This window comes from Trichechus manatus, unplaced genomic scaffold (assembly GCF_000243295.1).
Source record: "Trichechus manatus latirostris isolate Lorelei unplaced genomic scaffold, TriManLat1.0 scaffold00048, whole genome shotgun sequence".
NCBI classification, from domain to species: Eukaryota; Metazoa; Chordata; class Mammalia; order Sirenia; family Trichechidae; genus Trichechus; species Trichechus manatus.
The window spans coordinates 16,339,803-16,365,385 of NW_004443984.1; the positions used below are offsets into that span (position 1 = coordinate 16,339,803).

The window sequence follows — 25,583 nt, forward strand, 5'->3', positions numbered from 1 at the left end:
TCTGTAGATTGTCTTTTTACTCTTTTGGTGAAGTCTTTTGATGAGCATAAGTGTTTGATTTTTAGGAGCTCCCAGTTATCTAGTTTCTCTTCTGGTACCTGTACATTGTTACTTATCGTTCATATTCTGTTTATGCCATGTATTAGGGTTTCTAGCATTGTCCTATTTTTTCTTCCATGATCTTTATCGTTTTCTATTTTATATTTAGGTCTTTGATTCATTCTGAGTTAGTTTTTGTGCATGGTGTGAGGTATGGGTCTTGTTTCATTTTTTTGCAGATGGATATCCAGTTATGTCAGCACCATTTGTTAAAGAGACTTGTCTTTTCCCCAGCTAACAGATTTTGGGGCTTTGTCAAATATCAGCTGCTCATAGGTGCATGAATTTACGTCTGGATTCTCAATTCTGTTCCATTGGTCTATGTATCTGTTGTTCTACCAGTACCAGGCTGTTTTGACTACCGTGGTGGTATAATAGGTTCTAAAATCAGGTAGTGTGAAGCCTCCCACTTTGTTCTTCTTCTTCAGTAATGCTTAATTATCCAAGACCTCTGTCCTTTCCATATGAAGTTGGTGATTTGCTCCTCCATCTCATTAAAAAATGTCATTGGAATTTGGATTGGGATTGCATTGTATCTGTAGATCGCTTTGGGTAGGACTGACATTTTCACAATGTTGAGACTTCCTATCCATGAGCAAGGTATGTTTTTCCACTTATGCGGATCTCTTTTGGTTTCTTGCAGTAGTGTCTTGCAGTTTTCACTGTATAGGTCTTTTACGTCTCTGGTTAGATTTATTCCTAAATATTTTATCTTCTTGGGGGCTATTGTAAATGGTATTGATGTGGTGATTTCCTCTTGGAAGTTCTCTTTGTTGGTGTAGAGGAATCCAACTGATTTTTTGTATGTTTAGCTTGTATCCTGATACTTTGCTGAAATCTTCTATTAGTTCCAGTAGTTTTCTTGTCTCACCCCTTCTTTTGATATCCTATCTTGTTAGACTCCCTCAGTCTTCCTATATAGTGACCAGAATCCCAATACCCTCAAATGTGCCCCCTTCTAGGAAAAACTTGTTAGAATCTAAGCTTTCAAGACCAAAACCTTCCAGGTTTCCCCTCCACGTCCCCAGCTCCTGGCACTTGTATTCATTCAACAAATACTTACTGAGCACCTACTATGTGCTTGGAACCATTCTGGGCACTAGAGACGAGAGAGAAAAAGGCAAGTCTCTGCTCTTATGGAATTGACTACTTTTGGGGAGAAGGGACTCACATTAAGCAAAAAAAAAAAAAAAAAAAAATGAAGAAGACACTAAAAACTTCCATTAACATAATTTTAAGAGCATGAGAGGGTTGAAAGACTGGAAGGTCCCTCTAAGGAAACTTGAGCCGAGACCTGGGTGACATGAGGAACACAGCTTATTATTTTACTGTTCCCACTGCCTGGACTGAGGGCATCGGAGGTTCAGTGGTAGAATTCTTGCCTTCCATGCGGGAGACCTGGGTTCGATTCTCAGCCAATGGTTCATGCACAGCCACCACCCCAGTCAGTGGAGGCTTGTCTGTTGCTATGACACTGAACAGGTTTCAACAGAGCTTCCAGACTAAGACAGGCTAAGAAGAAAGGTCTGACAATCTACTTCAGAATATTAGCCAAAGAAATACAAAACACTACTTTAAGAAGAAACCAAAAGAACCTACACAAATGGAAAAACATACCATGCTCATGGATAGGAAGACTTAACACTGTGAAAATGTCAATACTATCCAAAGCAATCTATAGCTACAATCCTAATCCAAATTCCAACAACATGTTTTAACAAAATATAAAAACTAATCTCCAACTTTATATGGAAAGAAAAGCAGCCCCAGATAGTTAAAGCACTATTGAAGAAAAAAAACAAGAGGTCTCATACTTCCTGATCCCAGAACCTACTATACAGCCACAGTAGTCAAAACAGCCTGGTACTGATACAATGACAGACACACAGACCAATGGAACAGAATCAAGAATCCAGAAATAAATACATCCAGCTATGGACAGCTGACCTTCAACAAAGGGTGAAAGTCCATTAAAGGGGGAAAAAATAGTCTCTTTAATAAATGGTGCTGGCAAAACTGGATATCCAGCTGCAGAAAAATGAAACAGGATTACACCTCACACCATACACAAAAACTAACTCAAAGTAGATCAAAGACCTAAATGTTAAACCTAAAACTCTAAAGTTCATGGAACATAGGGACAAAGCTAGGGGCCCTAATTTATGGCATAAATAGACTATTAAACATAACTAAATATGCACTAACAGCAGAAGATAAACTAGAAAACTGGGACCTCCTAAAAATTAAATCTCATGCTTACCAAAAAATTTCACCAAAAGAGTAAAAAGAACCTATAGACTGGGAAAAATTTTTGGCAACAACATATCTAACAAGGTTTTAATCTCAAATATTAGCCAATGAAAAGCTTATAACAGTCCAACCTGCAACCAATAATGGGGATAGTACAGGACCGGGCAGCGTTTCATTCTTTGTGCATAGGTTGCCATTGAGTTGGGGGTCAGCTTGATGGCAGCTAGTAACAACTGCCTGGATTACTCTTCTCCTAGACATCAAAACAACTGGCTCCTTTGTTCCATTCAGAGCCTTGCTCAAAGGTTACTTTCTCAAGGAGGCCTTCCATAGTCACTCTAGTTAAAATACCCACCCCTCCCCACACACATACCTGAGTACCTATCACCACAGTGATATATATTCATTTATTATCTGTCTCCCGCCTTGTCCCCAATAGAACATAAGGCTCAAAAAGGGCTGTTTCATCTCAATGCCCCCATTACCTGGAATACCCAGCACATACTAGGCACTCACTAAGTATCTGCTGAATGAATGGATGAATTCCAAGCACGGGAAAGAGCTGGTGTTCCTTGACCCCAGAAGCCACAGTGAGCTTGGGGCACTGCCCACTCCAGAAATGGGAAGGAGGTCAGTGTGTCTGGAGCGTAGTGGGTGAGAAGAATAGTAAGGCATGAGACTGGGGGAGGGGGGGTCAGTCTGTGGACACTGTAAGCAAGGAGTTTAGATTTCACTGGGAGTGTGAAAGGAAGCCACTAAATGTGGTGCTGTGCAAACGGAGTGTGTGTATTGGGAAAGGGGGACAGTATCAGTATTCAATAGGGATAACCACTATTTCTATTATCCAGGGGAGAGGTGGTGGTAGTTTGCACCAGGGGAGGGAAAGAATCGCACAGGTAATAACTGGAAAATATTTGAAGTCACTGTTGTTGTTGCTATTGTTAGCTGCAGACTCATGGCAACCTCATGCACAAAGCATCAAAACTCTGCCTGGTCTTGCACCATTCCCATGATAGTTGTGGATCAGACCTTTGACATCTATTACCCACTGAAAATCAAAAATAAATACAAAGCCTCTGAGATGAGAATTCATTTTACCATTACAGCCCTGGATACAACATTTTGTTGTTGTTAGATGCTGTCAAACTGATTCCAACTCATAGCAACCCCACGTGACAGAGCAGAAATGTCCCCATAGGTTTTTTCTTGGCTGTAATCTTTATGGAAGCAGATCACCAGTTCTTTCTCTCAGAGAGCTGTTGGGTGGGTTCAAAGTGCCAACTTTTCAGTTAGCAGCTAAGTGCTTACCCATTGCACCACCAGGGCTCTTGGGTATAAATAGCCAGTTGCCATCAAGTCAACTCTGACTCATGGTGACCCTGTATGTGCCAGAGTAGAACTGTGCTCTATAGGGTTTTCGATGACTGATTTTTTTCAGAAGTAGATCAACAGGGCTTTCTTCCAACGTGCCTCTGGGTGGACTCCAACCTCCAAACTTTTGGTTAGCAGCTGAGTGCTCAGCCGTTTGTACCACCCAGGGACTCCAGGGTATGACTGGACCTACTGAATAAGGTAGAATCCCCCTATATGAGGCTGAGTCCTGTACTGATGAATGATCTCATCTTGTTTTATTAGGCCATCCACAGTGAATCCATAGTGAATATACCATGGACTGCCAGAAGAATAAACAAGGCTATCTTGGAAGAAGTACAGCCAGAATGCTCATTAGAAGCAAGGATGGCGAGACTACATCTCACATACTTTGGACATGTTATCAGGAGGGACCAGTTCCTAGAGAAGGACATCATGCTTGGTAAAGTAGAGGTCGGCGAAAAAGAGTAAGACCCTCAACTAGATAGACTGATACAGTGGCTGCAACAATGGGCTCAAACATAGCAACGGTCATGAGGATGGCACAGGACTGAGCAGTGTTTCATTCTGCCTTACACAGGGTCGCTATGCGTCAGAACCGACTCAACAGCACCTAACAACAACGGCATCATCTATAGAAGTCCTCTTAGGTAAAAGGGCCTCTGCCCCATTTCCATCTCCACATGAGGGAGAAGTTCCTTCCAGTTCTATCTCTGCTGGCCTGCCACATTGTAATCTTACAGATGGAGAAGCAGCTTTGACTGCGTTTTATCTAGAAATCGTAAAGTTGACTTTACAAATAAATCACAAGCTGAGTTACCCTTGGAGTTTTCAAAGAAAATCTGTGGTGTTAGCCAACAGATTAAGACAGTCTTTTCAGGTGCCTGATGATTTCTACATTTTGGCCTGCTCCAGAGGTCTAAATGCACAGCTATGTCTTTGAAGAGGGATGACTCAATGACTTTGGAATGATTTATGTGGCCATTGAAAAGTAGAATGCTTTTTTCTGAGAACATCCTAGAAGTTTCCCAGTTTTCCTCTGTGGGATAAACTGTAGGATAATTAATAAACAATTCTTACCATCCCCCTCCAATTACATTTGAGATACTGTAATGCTCTCGGAGGGATGTCACAACACGTACGTGGAAAACAAAAACGCCCACTTCTGTTCCTTTGCCCAGACATGGGTCTTTCCTGTTATATCTCAGAACTGTACCCAGAAACCTGAAAATAAACACACTCAAAACTGTAGAAAGGTACCAACTTCCAACATTTTCTCCCATTCTGAAGACCACCCAGTGTAGTAATTGAGGTATTCTAATCCTTCAAGTCCTTCAACTCAATTCAAAAACACCCCCTAAAAAAACAAAAACATCCCAAATTTAGCTGTTTGATGGTACAGCCCCGAGTTACTATGAAGTGGGTTCCTGCAACCAGAAGGAAGGTGTTAAAACTTTGCTTCTATTTCCCACCTTCTGAGTTACCCATCACATCCCACTGGCTGGCCCATCTCCCGAACTTGTATAGAAGCTTCTTTGAAGTTGACACAACCACTAATCTTTGAAGTTCCAAAACTCCTTTGCACAAAGCCATTCCCTGATCCAGAACTGTATGCTGGACCCTCAACTCCTGGCAGAGGCTGGGTTGTGGTCAACATCTTCACTGATGTGGCTATGGGTTGTTTGCTCCCCACTCGTTTCCATGGATCCTGGTAAATTGTTTACTGGATCAAAGGTCTGGCCATGGAAAACCTAGACAACTCTTGATTAATCTAGGCAACTCCTTGAAGGCTTTGTTCTGCCACCCTGTATCTCACAGAATTGCAAACTCACTCAATTTTCCTCCAGGCATGCATATTACTAGCTAAAGCACACATTGCCCGATAGTCCCATGTCTGGCAACATGGTAGGTTATTTAGCAGACATTTGAGGAGTACACTAACAGCCAGGTCGGAAATTTCTTTTCAGTTACTCCTTGTATTAGAATATTCTGGATTGTGAAATGGTACCGTTGCTGTGGAAAACAGTCTGGCAGTTCCTCAAAAAGTTGAAACAGAATAACAACTACTCCACCAGGGCTCCAGAATTACCAGCAATTCCACTTCTAGGTATATACCCAAAAGAACTGAAAGCAGGAACACAAACAGATACTTATACACCAATGTTCATTGCAGCACTATTCACAACAGCCAAAAGATGGAAATAAAAGATAAATAAAATGTAGAACACACATACAATGGAATATTATTCAGCCATAATAGAAAATGAAGTCCTGATACACGTTACGACATGGATGAGCCTTGAAGACATTGTGCTGAACGCAGTCAGTCACGAAGGACAAATATTATATGATTCCACTCATATGAAATATCTAGAATAGGCAAATGAACAGAGACCAAAGTTTATTAGTGGTAACCAGGGGCGGAAGGGAAGGGGAATGGGGGAGTCATTGCTTAGGAGGACACTGAGCTTCTGTTAAGGGTGATGGAAAAAATAGGAAACAGATAATGAGGATTACGTACATCATAAGCGTAATCAATGTCACTGAACTGTACACGCGTGAAGAATGCTGAAATGGCAAATGTTTTGATACATATATATTTACCAAACACACACATCTTTAAAAAAAAAGGAATATTTCCACTGTGTCACTGTCCACTGCAGTTAACCTGAGAGTTGTTAAATACCCTTCCCTATATTTAGTAAGAAGCCCTGGTGGCACAGTGGTTAAGAGCTACGGCTGCTAACCAAAAGGTTGGCAGTTCGAATCCACCAGCCAGTCCTTGGAAACCCTATGGGGCAGTTCTACTCTATCCTATAGGGTCACTATGAGTCAGAATCAACTCAACAGCAACGGGTTTCTTTTTTTATTGTTTATATTTAATGAAATACCTAGACAACATAGTTGAAAATAGAAAAATTCACCTATGAGGATTAACTCTGCTGCCCAGCCATTTGTTTCTTAATAAGCAGCAGCACCCACTCTCTGCCACCAGGCCTGCACACTGCTCTGGTTGGCGTCTGGACGTGTGCCTCTTCCAAGAAACTGAAGAGAAACGTCTCAAGGCTGAGGAAATCAGATGAGTGTCACTAGTTCCTCTGAAAAAAAAAATCAGGAAGAAATCCTGCACATTAAGATTTGGAGCTGGGTCTCTTGACTTGGGGGAAAGAAGCAATTGTGCAGAATGCCCCAAAGATTTTTTCCTGGGCACTGTTTTCTTTGGGCTCTGGGTGGGTGGTCCCTCTGTGTCACCTGCCAATGTTGAAGGCAGCATTCCGAAGGTCTCTGCAGCTGGTTGTGAGCAATAGAGAACAAAATGGGCCGATGACAGTGAGAAGCTTAGGGGAATTCATGTTTCCTTTCATTAGCAAGTGGTCACACTAAGTCACTGAACAGGTACAAGGGGTTAGATATAAGGTCCATACAACACAATACCAGGCCTCCCATCCAGATCCAGTCTCTCTCCTCTTGGATGGGGAAAAGGAACTGAGACCCACTGTGTGCCCTTTACAAATCTTCACATTTAATCTCCAGAACTCTCCACAAGGTAAGGGCTTTAATAATAACTACTAATTTACTCAGTTCATTGACCCAAGCCATGGTCTTTTCAATCACCACATGGGAACGCAAATGCTGGACAAGCAAACGGAAGACAGAAGGAAATCTGATGCCTTCGAACTGTGGTGCTGGCGAAGAGTATTAAATATAACATGAATTGCCGGAAGAATGAACAAATCAGTCTTAGAAAAAATTCAACCAGAACGCTCCTTAGAAGTGAGGATGGTGAACTTCGGGTTGCCTAGTTTGGACACATCACCAGGAAAGAAGACTCAGTAGAAAAGGACCTTATGTTGGTTAAGAGTCAGCGAAAACAAAGGAAACCCTCAATGAGACAGACTGACACAACAGCCAAAATAATGGACTCAAACATAACCAACAATCATGAGGATGGCACAGCACCAGGCAAGGTTTCGTTCTTTCATACGTAAGACCGCCAAGAGTTGGAGCTGACTCAACAGCACCTAACAACAGCTCAATTTATAGGAGAATGCACAAAACGTGGTACTAAATACTCTCTCTTAATCCTTACAAAAGCCTTGTGAACTAATATTATCTCGTTGTGTAGATACGGAGGTCAGGCTGAGAGGCTAAGGAAACTGCCCAGGCAGTGAGCAAGTGGCAAAGCAAGGATCAGACATCAGGCTCTATCAGACACCAGACATACACACCTGACCTCATGTCATGCAGCCTTCACCTTTATTAATCACTTTTCCCCACCCCTCACTCAAATTCCTCTCCACCACATAAAGAAATGTCCGGAATCAAATTGAAGCTGCTCCAATTATGGGCTTCTACAGGGGCTTGAGGATGGGATGCTCTTGACACTTGCACCCTCATCTTTCACTCCAACACCGCGCATCCGAACCCTACCACCCTTATGGCCCAGGTAAAATGCCTCTTACTTCTGAGCCTTCCGAAAGTGCTCAGTAGGAAGTGGGAGTCTCTTGGTGGTGCACATGGTTAATGCACTCAGCTGCTAGCCAAAAGTTTGGCAGTTCAAATCCACCAGCCACTCCTTGGAAACCCTATGGGGTCAGTTCTACTCTGTCCTATAGGGTCACTGTGAGTCAGAATCGACTCAATGGCAACAGGTTTATAACAATGAGTAGTGTCTGTTAAGTTCCTTGAGGAGAACACCTCATTCTGCTTTAAGTTTATGGCCCAATCACTGGCATCATCTTTGCTGGTTGAAGGAAGAACAAACAAACAAATGATATTCAGTTTTCAGGGTTCATGGGCATGAATACAACCTAACCCGCTTTACCCCTGATAAAACAGAGCTCAGGACTCCTCAGATATTAAAAGTAGAGGCTGTTGGCTACAGTCTCTACCAAGATTACTCAAGCTGGGGAAAGGTTTCTCTCTTGACCAAGAGTAAAATGTTCTCAGAAAGAGGAAATGAGTTTATAGTTTTGTGGACTGGAACCAACACCTTCAGCAACTTCCCTGAATCCTCATTAGGTCTGACGCCCAGCAGGAAAGACCCCTGTACAGGGAGGCTCACTTGGTGTTTGAGTAAGCTAAGTCGTTCTTGAGAATCCAGACAACTAAAGCCTGTTTTAGAAGCACTGCCCTAGAGCAGAGCATCGCAACAGGGTGGTGGAGTGTTTGGGAAATACTTTCCATCTGCTTGGAAATGAATGGAAACCTGAGCTTCTGATTCACTCAGAGCCCTGGCTGAGCAGGCCCTGATTTTGCAAGAATGAAAAGAGAAGTTGGGAACTGATCTCACTGTCCACCCATGCAGCTCGCAGACAGCCAGCTGTGAGCCCAGGAGGACGAGGCCTGCAGGAATGTGCAGAATGTGTCTGTGTTTCCACTGGCTGCCCTTGGCCTTTATCCTGAACCTGGTTTGAGAGCTTTAAGTGGGCTATTATTTGGGTAGATTTTTTTGTTTTGCTTTGTTTTTTAATAATTGTTCCCAGCTAGGGAGTTATCTTTTTATATCCTTCTAACCCTCCCTGGCCATCTTCCTCCCTTTGTTCTGATGCATGTGGAATTCAGACAGCAAACTTCATCCCCAGCATTTACCTCTCTGATGCCATTTCACTTACGGATCTTCCCAGCTGGAGTCCTTGGGTGGTGCAAATGGTTAACGCTACCCAAAAGGTTGGTGGATTGAATCCACCCTGAAGCACCTCAAAAGAAAATCCTGGCGATCTACTTCCGAAAAAAGTTAGCCATCGGAAATCCTACGGATCACAGTTCTACTCTGACAATCGTGGGGTTGCCATGTTTCGGAGTCAACTCAATGGCAACTGATTTACTGGTATCTTCACAGACATAAATCTGGATGTCTTACTATTACCTCAAATTCACCATGTCTAAAACAGAGCACACAAGCTCCTACTCCTTCTCACCAAATTGGTTTCTAACCTCTCACCCTCCTACCTGATTTGTATATTCTATCACCTGCCTTCTAGTCTTTCCTGCCAAGATCCTTGGGTCACTGTTTTCCCTCTCACTTCTTCCTACCAAATGTGTATTATACACCTATCGTGCGCTCTTTTAGGAGTCCTGGTGGTGCAGTGGTTAAGCACTTGGCTGCTCACTGAAAAGGTCAGCAGTTCGAATCCACTAGCCACTCCACAGGAGAAAAGACGTGGCAGTCTGCTTCCATAAAGATCACAGCCTTGGAAAGCCTATGGGGCAGTTCTACTCTGTCCTGTAGGGTTGCTATGAGTCAGAATTCACTTAAGAGCAATGGTTTTGTGTGTTCTCTTAAGTGCTGAACAAGACCTGGGTCTTGCTCTTTTCTCTAAGGAGTAAGAGATGTACACACATAATTAAAACACAGTGATGAGACTAGCTAAAACAATCCTGAAAAAGAACCGAGCTGGAGAACTCACCCATCCCAATTTCAAAACTTAACAAAGCTACAGTAATCAAGACAGCGTGGTATTGGCATAATGATTGTCATACAGAACAATGGATTAGAATTGAGAGTTCAGAAACTAACCCATACATTTATGGGTAACTAATTCTGGACAAAGGGGCCACGATAATTCAATGAGGGAAAAGAGCAGTCTTTTCAACAAATGGTGTTGGGACAACTGGATACAAAAGTTAATGCAAAATGGATCAATGGGCTAAATGGAAGAGCTAAAACTACACAACTCTTGGGGGGCAGAAAACAAGAGACACAGAAAACACTCTACCCAACAGCAGCAAAGTACACATTCTTTTCCAACACACATTGAACATACTCCAGAACAGACCACATTTTAGGCCACAAAGCAAGCCTCAATAAAATCAAAAACACTGAAATACAAAGCATTTTCTTTGATCACAATGCTACAAAAGTTGAAATAAGTAACATGAAGAGCAAGGAAAAAAATCAAATGCATGGAAACTGAACATGACCTTACTTAAAAACCACTGAGTAAAAGATGAAATAAAATTCCTAGAATCAAATGAGAATGAAAACACGTCTTACCAAAACCCTTGGGACACAGCAAATGCAATTCTTGAGGACAATTTATAGCAATAAACACACACAACAAAAAAGGGCCAAAATCAAACATTAACCCTACAACTCAAACAGAGAGCAGCAAAAGAAGACCACAGTCACCAGAAGAAAGGAAATAATAAAGATTAGAGCAAAAATAAATAAAACAGAGAACAGAAAAACAATAGAAAGAATCAACAAGACCAGAAATTGATTCTTTGAAAGGATCCATAAATCAACAAACCACTGGCCAAACTGAGAAAAGAAAAGGAGAGGAAGAAAATAACCTGAATAAGAAATGAGATGGGTAACATTACAACAAAACCAACTGAAATAAGAAGGATCATAACAGAAAGCTATGAAAAATTATACTGCAACAAATTTGAAAACCTAGAGGAAATGGACAAATTTCTAGAAACACACTACCTACCCTAAACTACCACAAACTGAGGTAGAAAAACTAAACACACTCATAACAAAAGAAGGTTGAAGAGGTTTTAAAAAAACCTCCCAACAACAACAAAACCCTAGTCCAGATGGCTTCACTGGAGAATTCTACCAAACATTCAGAGAAGAGCTCACGCCAGTACTACTCAAACTGAGAAACTGGTGGGAGCTTATGGGGTTCTGTTGCTCAGGGAAGATTCTTCAACCAATCACTATGTCATCCAACACAGATGTTTCTCTTCATTCGATGATGATCAGGGATCCAAACTTACCCAAAAAGCTAGAGGCACTGCTTGTCCCCATTGGAATGGTAGGTTTTGCAGCAATCATTGCATATGGATTACATGAATTGAAGAGCAGAGGAAATAGTAAAATGTCCATCCACCTGATCCACATGTGGGTGGCAACCCAAGGCTTTGTTGTGTGTGGGAGCAATGACTTTATCACCTTTATCACCACTCATATTCAACATTATACTGGAAGTCCTAGCTAGAGCAATAAGAAAAGAAAAGGAAATAGAGGGCATACAAATTATTAAGGAAGAAGTAAAACTATCCCTATTAACAGATGATATGATCCTATACATAGAAAACCCCAGAGATTCCCCAAGAAAGCTACTGGAACTAACAGGTTCAGCAAAGTAGCAGAATACAAGATCAACATACAAAAATCAGTTGGATTCCTCTACACAAACAAAGAATACTTCAAAAAGGAACCAGGAAAACAATACCATTTACAATAGCCACCCGCTCTCCTCCAAAAAAAAGACAAAATACTTAGAAATAAATCTAAGTAGGGACTTAGATTTATGCAAAGAAAACTACAGAACACCACTGCAAGAAACCAAACAAGACTCACATAAGTGGAAAAACATACCATGCTTATGGATAGGAAGACTCAACATTGTGAGCATGTAAATACTACCCAAAGTGATCTACAGATATAATGCAATCCCAATCCAAATTCCAACAGGATTCTTTAATGAGATGGAAAAACTAATCAACTTTATATGAAAAGGAAAGAGGGCCTGGATAAGTAAAGCATTATTGAAGAACCACAAAGTAGGAGGCCTCACACTACCTGATCTCAAAACCTACTATACAGCAACAGTAGTCAAAACAGCCTGGCGCTGGTACAATGACAGATGCAGAGACCAATGGAATGGAAGCAAGAACCCAGATGTAAATCCATCCACCTGTGGACAGCTGACCTTTGACAAAGGGCCAAAGTCCATTAAATTTGGAAGAGACAGTCTTTCCAACAAATGGCGCTAGCAAAACTGGATGTCTATCTGTAGAAAATTGAAACAGGATCCATATGTCACACCATACACAAAAACTAACTCAAAATGGATCAAAGACATAAATATGAAACCTGAAACTAGAGAGATCATGCAGGCAAAAATAGGGACAATGCTAGGGGCCCTAATATATATGGCATAAGTAGAATACCAAACATAACTAAAAGTGCACGCACAGCAGAAGATGAACTAGATGAATGGGACCTCCTATAAATTAAATGCTCCTTAGAAGCAAGAATGGCAAGACTTCGTCTCAAGTAATTTGGATATGTTATCAGGAGGGACCAGTCCCTAGAGAAGGACATCATGCTTAGTAAAGTGGAGTGCCTGCGAGGGAAAAGAAGACACTCAACAAAATAGATCGACACAGTGGCTGCAACAATGGGTTCAAGCACAGCAGAGATTGTGAGGATAGTGCAGGACGGGGCAGTGTTTAGTTCTACATAACATTGCTATGAGTCAGAACCGACTCAAGGGCACCTAACAACAACAATGACAAAAATTAAACACTTAGGTTCAACAAATACTTCTCCCAAAAGAGTAAAAAGAGAACCTACGGATTGGGAAAAAAATTTCGGCTATGGCATATCCAACAAGGGTCTAATCTCTAAAATTTACAGAAAGCTTCAACACCTCAACAATAAAAAGACAAAACAATCCAATTATAAAATGGGCAAAGGATATGAACAGACACTTCAAAGAAGACATTCAGTAAGCTAAAAACACACGAAGAAATGCTTGCAATCATTAGCAATTAGAGAAATTTAAATCAAAACTACAACGAGATACCATCTCACCCCAACATTACTGGCACTAATCAAAAAAATAGAAAACAAATGTTGGAGAGGTTGTGGGGAGATTAGAACTGTTATACACTGCTAGTGGGGACGTAAAATGGTACAACCACTATGGAAAACAGTATGGAACTTCCTCAAAAAGCTAGAAATAAAATCCTACTCCTAGGTATGTCCCCTCAAGAAAGCCAAGACATATGCATACCCATGTTCATTTCAGTATTATTTGCAATAGTAAAATGATGGAAACAACCTAAGTGTCCATCAACAGACGAATGGATTAACAAACCGTGGTACATACACACAATGGAATACTATGCAATGATAAAGAATAATGACGAATCTGCAAAACATCTCACAACATGGATAAATTTGGAGGACACTATGCTGAGTAAAATAATTCAATCACAGAAGGACAAAGATTATATGAAACCACTATTACAAATAACAACAAAAAGGTTTACACACAGAAAAAAGAAAAAACATTCTTTGATGGTTACCAGGGATGGGAGGGAGGGGGAGGGAAAATTACCAAACAGATAGAGGACATGTGCTAATATCGGTGAAGGGAAAGGCAATGAACAACGTGAGAGAAGTCAGCTCAACATGACCAAGGCAAGAGAGGACACTGAGAGGAACACAAGAATAAAGGGCAACTACAGTCACTACTACAGCATAGATAATCCTGCAACAATAGTATTAACAAACAATAAGCTACAAATGGATACTTAGGTAGGTAGATATGCCAAGAGGTGTGGGAGGGTGTAAGGGAGCACGACCACCAGCAGATACAGGTTCGGTGGTAGATATTTCTACATACATGACTGTAGGTGCTCCTCATATATTAACATAGACAATAGAGCACACAAGGGGCACAGTGAGGGAAATCTCTTGGACATAACCAAACACCTCACGGGATGAAGTTTCTAGGCTTGAAGGCAAAGGACCATAGACTCGGGACATCTATGTCAATTAGCCCAACAGTTCATAAAAACAAAGCTCTGCATCTTCCTTTGATGAGTAGCATCTGGGGTCTTAAAAACTTGTGAGCAGCCATCTAAGAGCAGCCATCTAAGATACAACTATTAGTCTCTTCCCATCTGCAGCAAAGGAGAGTCCAAAGGACTAACTGACCATATGAACCACAGTCTACACAACCCCCAGACGAGACCAGAAGAACTAGATGGTGCCCAGCTACCCCTACAGACTACTCTGACTGGAATCACAAGGGAGGGTTCTGGACAAAGTGGGAAAAAAATGTAGAACAAAAAAATCATATTCACAAAAAAGACCAGACTTAACTGGTCTGACGGAGACTGGAGGAACACCAGAGACTATGGCCCTAAGATACCCTTCTTCTGAACTGGTACCGAAGCCATTCCCAGAGACCACCTTCTAGCCAAACAATAGACAGGCCCACAACACCAGAGAGACACATGCTTCCTAGAACAATCAATGATATGAGCTCAGATGGGCAACATTTGCCCAAAAGCAAAGATGAGAAGGCAGGAAAGGGTAGAAAATCAGGACAAGGGAACCTAGGGTGGAAATGGGGAAAGTGCTGACATATTGTAGGGAATGAAACCGAGTCCATGAAACATTTTATGCACAATCTACTGAATGGGAATCTAATTTGCTCTGTAAACTTTCGCCTAATACATAACTCAAAAAAAAAAAAAAAAGACAATAAAACGTGTTGGTAAGGATGTGGAGAAATTGAAACCTTCCTACATTGCTGGTAGAAGTATAAAATAGTACTGTAGAAAACAGTTTGGCAGTTCCTCAAAAAGTTAAACATAGAATTACGTATGACCCAGAAATTTCACTCCTAGGTATACACCCAAGAGAATTGGAAACATATGTCTATACCAAAACCTGTACAAGAATGTTCATGGTAGCATTATTTATAACATCCAAAAAGTGGAAACAACCCAATGTGCATCAACTGATGAATGCATAAATAAAATGTGGTCTATCCATGTAATGGAATATTACTCAGCTGTATAAAGGAATGAAGTACTAATGTTACAACATGGGTGAATTTTGAAAACATTATGTTAAGTGAAAGAAGCCGACACAATAGGACATATAATGTATGATTTCATTTATATGAAATGTCACAATAGGCAAATCCATAGAGACAGAAAGTAGCTTAGTTGTTGCCAGGGGATTGGGGAGAGAGGATACTGGGGAGTGACTGCTAAAATGTACAAGTTTTCTTTTTGGGGTGATAAAAATGTTCCAAAATTGATAGTGGTGATGGTTGCACAACTTTGTAAATATTCTAAAACCACTGAATTGCATATTCCAGAAGGGGCTGATTTTATGACATATGAATTATTTCTTAATTTTTTTTTTTTTTTAATACAAGGATGAGTGTTATAAGAGATCAATAATAAGAAATCAAGAAACACCGATGCAGAACAAGCTGCAAGTCTTGCTGGTCCTTGTTCCCAAACGTCTGATTTCACCAGCACCCTTCTGTTGTCACCAGTGTCTTTACCTACCTCCTGACTTCCTCACCCCCTCTTCCTGACAGATTTCACAACTAGAATTTATACCGAATGCTGCCTCATCATTAATTTTCTTCTGACAACTATTTATGACCCACCCCATTCCTATTATCTATTGTAATCTATTGTCTACAAAAAAAAGGTTCAACTCTCCCACTCCAATGGGCTTACCTTCCTGATTTCTTGCCACTGAGACTCAGCCCTTAGTACCCCCCACCCCACCTACCACCACAGTTCTTCCCAAGCTCACATCAATCTCAGATTGTTCTAATTGACACACATTTGCTTAAAATTTCTCCTGCCTGGATTGCCTTTCCCTGCCAACTTGTCCAACTCTACTCATTTTTCACAGCCAAGATTAAGTCCCATCTTCCCTGTAAGTGTTTCTCCGGCTACTGAAGGTCACTAGAATCTCTCTTATCTCTAAATTCAAACAGCAGATAATGGTTTGTCCCGCCATTGTACACTACCTCAAATGTACTCTTTTTGGAGTCCCTACTAAGCAAAAGGTTGGAGGTTCCAGTCCACCCAGAGGTTCCTTGGAAGAAAGGCCTATCTACTTCTGAAAAATCAGTGACTGAAAACCCTATGGAGCACAGTTGTACTCTGACACACATGGGGTCGTCATTGAGTCAGGTTGACTCAATGTCAACTGTTTTTTTCCTGTCTGGTTTATGTCCCTTTTTTACTTATGCACCATATGTCTGTCTTGCTTCTTTTTGACAGCTGCAATCACACTTTATACTTTAAAGCTCTTGACGTGTGTGCTATAAACACTTAAGACAGTACACAGGAAACCAGGAGGTGAGGACCTTGGGCGCAGGGACTGCGTCCTTCATTTAGTGCCCACATCACTGGTCTAGATCTTCAATTAGAATGATTTGTCTAATAAATGACAAGTGGCATTGCTGCTTTAAGAGGTATTTAAAAAAATAAACTGGCTGGACCTTCCCAGTGTCCTTGGTGGCACCGACTCCAAGTATAGCCAGCCTGTGTTCAAGTCTCACAATTGCCGTTAACTAGTTCTGTGTGTTTGTAAATTACTTAACCTCCCTGAGCCTTGGTGGCACAGTGGTTAAGCACTCAGCTGCTTACCAAAAGGCCGGTGTGGTTCGAACCCACCAGCCACTCCGTGGGAGAAAGATATGGCCATCTGCTTCGGTAAAGATCACAGCCTTGGAAACCCTATGGGGCAATTCTGCTCTGTCCCATAGGGTCACTATGAATCAGAATTGACTCGATGGCACACGACACATAAAATAGAAATAGTTCCTACCTTGGAGGTTTGTTGTGAGGATTAAATGAAACAGGGTTTATAAAGTACTTAACACAGACGCTAAACACTCGATAAATGTTCAAACCTGTTGCTGTTGAGTCAATTCCAACTCAAAGCGATCCTACGGGACAGGATAGAACTGCCCCATAGGGTTTCCAAGGAGCGGCTGGTGGATTCAAACTGTCAGCCTTTTGGTTAGCAGCCATAGCTCTTAACCACTGCACCACCAGGGCTCCCAGTAAGTGTTATCGCTTATTATGTAACCAAACCACCGTTGCCGTCAACTCAGACTCGTGGTGACCCCACGTATGTCGGAGTAGAACTATGCTACGTAGGTTTTCAATGGCCGATTTTTCAGAAGTAGATCACCAGGCCTTTTTTCCAAGTCACCTCTGGGTGGACTCGAACCTCCAACCTTTTGGGGTTGCCAAGCGCGTTAACTGTTTGCACCACCCAGGGACTCCGTCATTATATAGTTACTGTTATTATTAATACCACCCATTAAGAATCCAGTTCCCTTAGCTTTACAGATTCAGAAATTTAATCTTATTGTGGGCTGATCCAGTTCAGATGAAAATAACATTAGCCAAACTCACAAGAGGCCAGAATACCAAATAGTTTAATTAGAGTGAGAAATGTAGTTTTCCAATGCTTTATATACGTACTGGCTATCGAAAGCATGACTTCTTAGTAGCAAAACACATGAGATGCAGTTCGGTGTACATAGAACAAAAGCAAAGGGTGACGCTGTTTGATGGAATACATTTTCAGACTGTGATAGAGCTGGGACTACTGATTCACAGATGCGCCTTTCTTGAGATCAGAATACCCACAGCCATTAAACAGAACATCTTCCATGCTAGCTTTAAGCAGAGACAATGTTAACCTTGCTCCCCATTGCACCCCACTGCCTGACTCACAGCAGTTATTCAATAAATATTTGTACAATAAATGAATTCCTTGGGTGGGTTAAACATCAACAAATCCTTGTTCCTTTCCTCTCCCTTTTATATTCTAGGCAAACCAACTCTTCTCCTTTGGGGAGGATGCTGTTCACTGAATCACAACTTTTCTTACGTAAAACCAAACCAGATGCGGTGAAGTCTATTCTGACTCACGGTGATTCCACGTGTTACAGCACAGAACTGCCACATAGGGTTCTCTTGGATGTAATCTTTTATGGAAGTGGATCACCAGGCTTTTCTTCTGTGGAACCAGTAACTAGGTTCAAAATGCCAATCTTTAGGTTAGCACCCAACTGTAAAGCGCTTACCTCACCCAGCGACCTCTTTCTTACATTAGCTGCATGTATTCTCCTCAGTGGAGTCATCTAGATGAATTTTGAGAAATACCCTCTTACCAGAAGTATGTTTACCAATCTAACAAGCCCTCTCCTGCCCCTTCCTATGGTTTGCATAACTGGCATTCCCCTTTTTTCCCAGTTGCTATTGAGTCGATTCCAACTCACGGCAAGCCCATGTGTGTCAGAGTGGAAATGAGCTCCATAGGGTTTTCAGTGGCTTATTTTTTGAAAGTAGATCACCAGGCCTTTCTTCCAAGGTGCCTCTGGGTGGACCCGAACCACCAACCTTTGAGTTAGCGCCGAGTGCTTAACCAGTTGCACCACCCAGGGGGCTCCTGGCATTCTCCTACATACTACAAATATGGCAATTATTGCCCAAGTGTGATGTCCTCTCTCTCGGAGGCCCTGAAACCTTTTGCAGCTCTGCCCCCCTGACCAAGGTTCAAGAGCACATCCTCCTGCCAGAAAGGGGATTATCTTTTGAGTAATCTTGCTGCATTAAATTCAGTGTTGTCCTAACAACAACTACATAAGCGAGGTGGCCAAGTTTGCAGGCTTCCTCCTGGACTTTGCTTGATTCACCTCCAAGGACAAACCCATCTCCTCTTAGCAGTTCTCAAAGGCACTCAGCCAGACAAGAAGGAGAAACAGCCTATCCACTCCTTTCTGTTGAAAGGTAAAGGAATGCTGAGCAGACTAGTTGATGAGCACTGGGGCTAGAAGGGGAAGGAAACACTCACCTTGTTTTCCTGTTTTGGATGAACCGGGCAGAATTCAAGTTGTTCCCTAACCTGGCTCCATCTCCTGTTGTTAGCTGCCCTTGAGTCAGCCAGCTCATAGCAACCCCCTGCAGAACAGAACAAACCCTCTGCCCCATCCTGCACCCTCCCCATGGTCAGCTGCAGACTGGACCACTGTGATCCGTAAGGTTTTCAATGGCTGATTTTTAGAAGTAGATCTCCAGGCCTTTCTTTCCAGTCCATCTTAGTCTGGAAGCTCTGCTGAAACTTGTTCAGCATCACGGCAACACGCAGGCCCCAGTGACAAGACAGGTAGTAGCTATGCATGAGGTGTGTTGACCAGGAATGGAAGACGGGTCTACCACGCGGAAGGCAAGAATTCTACCACTGAACCACCGCTGCCCCCTCTCTATCTCCCAACAATTGGATAAATTATCTAATCACTTGCCTTTCCCAAGACGTTTTAAGAAACCAGTAGGTAAAGGATTCAAAACTCCAATCAAACCCAAGCCAAACCTGCTGCCTTCGAGTCACTTTCGACTCATAGTGACCCAACAAAACCGGGTACAACTGCCCCCTTCAGGTTTCCAACGATGTGATCTTTACAGAAGCAGACTGCCATTATTTTTCTCCCAGGGAGCAGCTGGTGGGTTCAAACCACCAACCTTCTGGTGAGCAGGCAATCACTTAACCACTGGGCCACCAAGGCTCCTTAACTCTAATCAAAAGGAGGTTTATCTCCTGCCTACCCCTCAGGGAATCCTAAAACAAATCTTAGTAACTATTCACCTGTTTTTAGAACTACAAAACCACCCTCATGCCCCAATCATTTCATTCTCTTTGAACAAAATGCTTACACTGGTTATCTCCTGGAAAGGTTTCAGAGGGGGAAGGGAAGGCACTGCCTCCTTAAAGAATCTTGTTCAGAGTTATTAAGTGAGTTTCTCGAGGGTAGTGCTGGGTATTTGAGTCTTCTCTCCCTCTTGTCCTCCCCCGTAATACTTCCACAAGTTGTAACCTGACATGCCTGTTCTTTGAGTCAGAAATACGACAACTATTCAGATAAGCCAGTGGAATTTAAAGTACAGGCTCATTTCTTTGCTGGTGAAGACTAGAGTACGCTTATAATATTAGGCGTGCCTCCCTCTCAAATGTGTGCAGATAAATCCTGCAGCTAGTAACATACCAAGCACTCAGGAGATGTTTAATACCAATTTGTGGAATGAAGTAATGAACCCTATTTTAATGTACTGGGACATTTTCACCCTTAAAGGATTATGGTATTTAACATAAAGGAATTTTTATACCTTTAAAAAATGTTTTCATAACTTAAAAAAAAAAATTTTGTTGTTGTTTTCACGTGTAAGGAGCTTAACGTGAGGTTAACTTTAAATTTCAACACCTTTGGTTTTTTTTTTAAGACCGCATAGCAACGTGAAAAGAGCTTGGTGTTTGGAGGCAGACCCATTTTTGACTCCCAGTTCTGGCATATTTTGAATAATGTATAATTTATGGACTTGCAATGAGTCAATGAGGTGGCCTGTGACATTCCTGCACGTGGTGGGAGATGGGAATGGAAGGTAGGGGGTGGCCTTCCTACTAGGCCATATCATCTGTTATCATGGCAAGGTTTGGGGTCTTTTAATTCCCTGGTAAAGAGTCACTCGGAGTCCCCGAGTGGTGCAAATGGTTCATCGAGAGGTTGAAGGCTCAAGTCCACCCAGAGCTGCCTTGGAAGAAAGACCTGGTGATCTACTTTGACAAATCAACCCTGTGGAGCACAGCTCCACTCTGACACACACGGGGTCATCGTGAGTCGGAATCGCTGAGATGCTGTTCGCTTCAGAGGCCAGAAAAAAGGAGAAGGGGCCGCATCTCTCAGGTTCAACCCCATTGGTCACATCTACACTTAGCCTTCTCATGTTTGGATACACTTTTTTTTTAAATGTGCTTTTCTATATTATAGGGGCCTTGGCGGCACAGTGGTTAAGTGTTTGGCTGCTAACCAAAAGGTCGGCAGTTGGAATCCACCGGCTGCTCCTTGGAAACCCTATGGGGCAGTTCTACTGTCCCATAGGGTTTCTATGAGTTGGAATAAACTCAACGGCAATGGGTTCTATATTATATTTTGGATCACATTTACCAGTGTAACAGCTAGGGCCCCCCACGAAGCCTCTAACAGACCTGTTCTTTATTAAAGGCTTGCTACATACCTTAAGTGCAACAGAAACTCTCACCAGCTCATGAAGATCTCCAAGGAAAAAAAAAACAAACCTGTTGCCATTGATTCCCACTCATAGAGACCCTGCAAGACAGAGCAGAACTGCCCCTTAGAGTTTCCAAGTTTCTTTACAGGAGCAGACTGCTGCCACATCTTTCTCCTGTGAAGTGGCTGGTGGGTTCGATCAAACCTCTAACACCTTTCAGTTAGCAGTCGAGCACTTAACCACTGTGACACCAGATCTCAGGGACTCTGAAATTGGCAAACATTGCAGGGAAATTTGTATGTCGCATGATTAATCTCATGTGGACTGGTTCTGGAAAAAGCACATGTGCGTCTGCAGCAAGCAGCAGCTTGCACAATCTCACAAAATAAGCTGTTTCATGGAGAGGCCCTGAAGTCCGGGTTTTGGACTGAAGTTCAGAGTAAGGGTGGGGCTTGGCCATGGCAGAAAATGCCAGATGTGTGGACAACGGATCTCCTTTGAGTACGCTAACATTCAAAGAGACAGCACACAGGACAAGCTGATACAATGAAGCCAGAGCCTAACACTGGGTGAGGGAAGCCCAGTAGGGTGTAGGATCATATGAGAAGGATAATAAAATTCATCACCATAATTACCCCCAGCCCAGCTCCCCAACAAGCGCCAGCAATAGCTCAGCTCAATGAAGTTATTCATCCATATTCAAGTCGCCTTGCTCATTATCTGCAGACAAAAACCCCACTGGGCCTCACTCCTTCCAGGAGTCCAGCAGCGCCCCGCACCCCGCCCGCCCCATGGTCACCCGGCAGCCCCCTCCCCCAATAGTTGAGCAGACCTTCTTTCTTCAGCAACCCAGTTTCTAGTACCAACTTCAGTTGTTTTTTCAGACAAGACTTAACACCACCTTTTAGGAGTATCCGGGACATTCAGGAACTGGTTTAAGATAATTACAGCTAAGCCTTCCCAGGGAGACAAGGGAGGATGAGTCTCAGCTGCTGTCCTTAGTAGACCTGGGATACCGCTCCGTTAGAGGGCCTCCCACACCTCTTACTGGAAAGCACAAAATGGTGTCATTTGCACATTGTCTCGCCAAAAAGGAAATGCAGCTGAAATACACAACTGTATTCCAGGGGAAACAAAACCAAAGATAGGGCTGCATGAATAGCCCACGGCAGCGTAAAGAGAGTTGCTCATTCTCCCCAAGGCTGACCGTCTAGCACAGAGCAGACAGCCTGTATAATTTCCCTCAAGCGGGATATTTTTGTCTCTGCATGAATTATAGAAACCTAGGTTAGGTATGCCCCCTCCCTCAAACTCTTCCCTCCAGGAAGGATCCCTCTGGGACTAGGTCTAGCTCACTTTTTAGTTTGCAGAATGAAGGAGTTTAAAGGTTCAGAGACCAGCTCACCAACCTCCAACCCCAAGGATCACTAGTGGGCTAACCATGTCTTCAACCAATATTTAGTGAACACCTACTACGTGCCAGACACTGTTTTGACCCTGGGGATCAAGATTAGATGGAGCTGTGTCCTCAGGAACTTCTACTCTACGGGGGAAACAGATAAAAATAAAAGCCAAGGAAAAAATAAAATATTGACCAGCACTCATGGATGTCACAGCACACTGGGCAGAAAGAGGAAAGCGATATGGAGTAAGAGGGGGAAAGGGAAGAGGCAGGTGATGGGGCAAGTAGCACCCCTTCTCATCAAAATCTTATACATTTAAAGTTATTTAAAGGAATCACAACTATAATTTAGTTATTGACATAGGTCAGGTTCAACATGTGGCCCCAAGCCAATTTAAACCTCAATTTTCACAATTCTTCACTGCTCAGACTACTAAGTCAATACTTTGGCTCTTTCTCTCCCCTCCACACGCACTATCCCCTTTAGCTGAGGCCTCTTCCAGCACCTGTCCAGTGGTGGGGTACCAAGTGCGTCTCCATGCTGGCCCACAGGGTGTAAGGCCGGGCGACCCCAAAGGAAAACAAGCAGGGAGAATTCCTCGCCCCCACACCGCCCCCCACCTCAGGTCCCTCTAGACTCCAGGGGCCAAATCTTCTTTGGCCTTGGGTATCCCTCCAACACACCGCCCTGCGGGAAAGCCCAGTCGCCTGCCAGGGAGGACGGCTTGTTGCTGTTATCTCCGACCCAAACCGGGATTGTGAGCTGAGCAGGTGGTAGCAGGAGGTCAGGTGGCCCGGAGCCAGGCCCCTCTGCCCCCACCTTGCTGCCGGTGGTTGGGGACCCGCTTATCTGTTTCTTCGGGACTCGGCACCAGCTAAGCAGTAGCTGCCTCTCCTCCTCCTGGGTTGGGAGCCAGGTTCGCACATACACTCGCAGCTCCTTCCGCTCTCCTGGGCAACCTCACATACCAGGCGAAGCCTACCAGCAAGTCTCCGCTCGTCCCCACCAGCAATGGAAGGCATCGCTCCTGCTGGCTCTTACCTCCTTCCGCCAGGACCCAGAGCGATGCGCTTCCCAAGATGCAGAGCAGAACCGGCACCTTCAACATCGTTGTACTTGGCTGATTCTCTCTGGGGCCGAGCAGCTAGTGTTTGTGCTGGGCGAAAATAAAAAGCTCGTAGCCCCAGGCCCTCGCCTGGAGGAGCAAAAGAGCGGGACAGGAATTCGGGGAGCAAAAGGGCCAGCGCGGGAGTCCGCAAGCTTTCTTCGCTGAAGCAGACGGAGCAGCCGGTGTTCGGGAGAGCAAACTTTGCAGTTCAGAACTTTCTGAGCGGAGTCAGCATTTATCTCTCCAAACGAGGGCGGGGAGCGTGGTCCCGCAAGGTGGTCCCAGACCAAGACGCACTAGGACCGCCCCCCAGCTCTGTTTGGCCAGCGCGAACTCGATGATCTCAGACCTGGTTTAAAGTTACAGGCCGTCTGTTGCGGGGGCAGCCAGGACGCGTGCGAGGCCCGAACCCTCCCCAAATTGGCTTTTATTCTGTTCAAATACAGGAGGCTAGGGGAGCGCCAAGGTGGGGCGGGGGAATACAATGAGCAGTTCATTCTGACTCTCTGTTGTTCTATTTTTTAAGAGTAAGGCACAAGCTTGGGTTTTTCTTGGGTTTTCAAAGGTTCCTTGTGTGGCCAGTCATTTTAGATCCCGGCATGGGATTGTTCCTGTAAATATTGAATTTAATGACTTAAAAAAACCAAAGCGGCTGTTCTCATCTGGGCAGGCCAGAGGCGTCTCCGGCTGGTAAATTACTGTCTTGTCCCGGGCGCCCGAGCCGGGAGGCTCCGGCGGGGCTGCCCTAGAGCGCTGGCAGGGAACTGTGCGCACGCACTCGGTAGCTTGGGCAGTTTTGAGAAAACACTGAGCAGGGAACCCGCCCCTCCTGGCCCTCGATGCTGAGCTTGGCCAACGCAGCGCCTCTAGCGTCGTGCACTGTCGGAGGAGGCACAGCCGCCTCCGCAGCCGGAGACGTCAGACGGGACCCACCTGGGCACCAAGCCTGCTTGTCCACTTCGCGCTCGGACTCGTCCCCTTCAAGGCTGGAGTTTGGCCACATAATTCCCACTTTGCTTCTTTAAACAATCTCGTCATGATCTCAAGTATGAGATATTAGGAACAGGAAGTGCGCATATAACAGTTCAGAAGGAAATAAACATATATATATTTACTGAACATATAAATAAGAGCCCTGGTGGCACAGTGGTTAAAGCACTCCACTGTGAACCAAAAGATAGGCCGTTAGAACCCACCAGCTTGCAGGAGAAAGATGTGGCAGTCTGCTTCCCTAAAGATTTGTAGCCTTGGAAATCCTATGGGGCAGTTCTACTCTGTCCCATAGGATCGCTCTGAGGCAGAAACAACTGCAGAGCAGTGGATTTGCGGTAGAAATAAATATATATTTATATATACAGTAAAACCTGTGAAAGCCGGAACCTGTGTAAGGTGGAAACTTGTTCAGAGAAGGAAAACTCAAATATTTTCCACTAATAGAAAAAGTGGTAAGACTGCACCCTGTTAAAGGTGACAGTTTGAGAGATCCAGAAGAACAAGGCAGTCCTGGGGAGTCCCGGCTCTCACAGTTTTCACTTTATAGTTATTTACTATGTTTTGTGTGTGTGTGTGTATATAAAACCAAACCCATTGCCGTGGAGTCAATTCCAAGTCATAGTGACCCTATAAGACAGAGTAGAACTGCCCCATAGGATTTCCAAGGAGCAGCTGGTGGATTCAAACTACCGACCTTTTGTTTAGCAGCCGTAGCTCTTAACCACTAAGCTACCAGGGTTCCATGCATATATATATATATATATATATAT

General features: G+C 43.4%; 1 protein-coding gene across 1 annotated transcript in view; it reads right to left on the reverse strand.

Moving 5' to 3' along the window:
• PDPN (podoplanin) overlaps positions 1 to 23,850 on the reverse strand; it is a 41,804-nt gene extending 17,954 nt beyond the window's left edge. The window contains exon 1 of the mRNA XM_012555799.2: positions 23,754 to 23,850. Coding sequence (XP_012411253.1) covers positions 23,754 to 23,820 — 67 coding nt within the window. The 5' untranslated portion in view covers positions 23,821 to 23,850. The remainder of the gene's footprint in view (positions 1 to 23,753) is intronic.
• Positions 23,851 to 25,583: the final 1,733 nt, after the last annotated feature.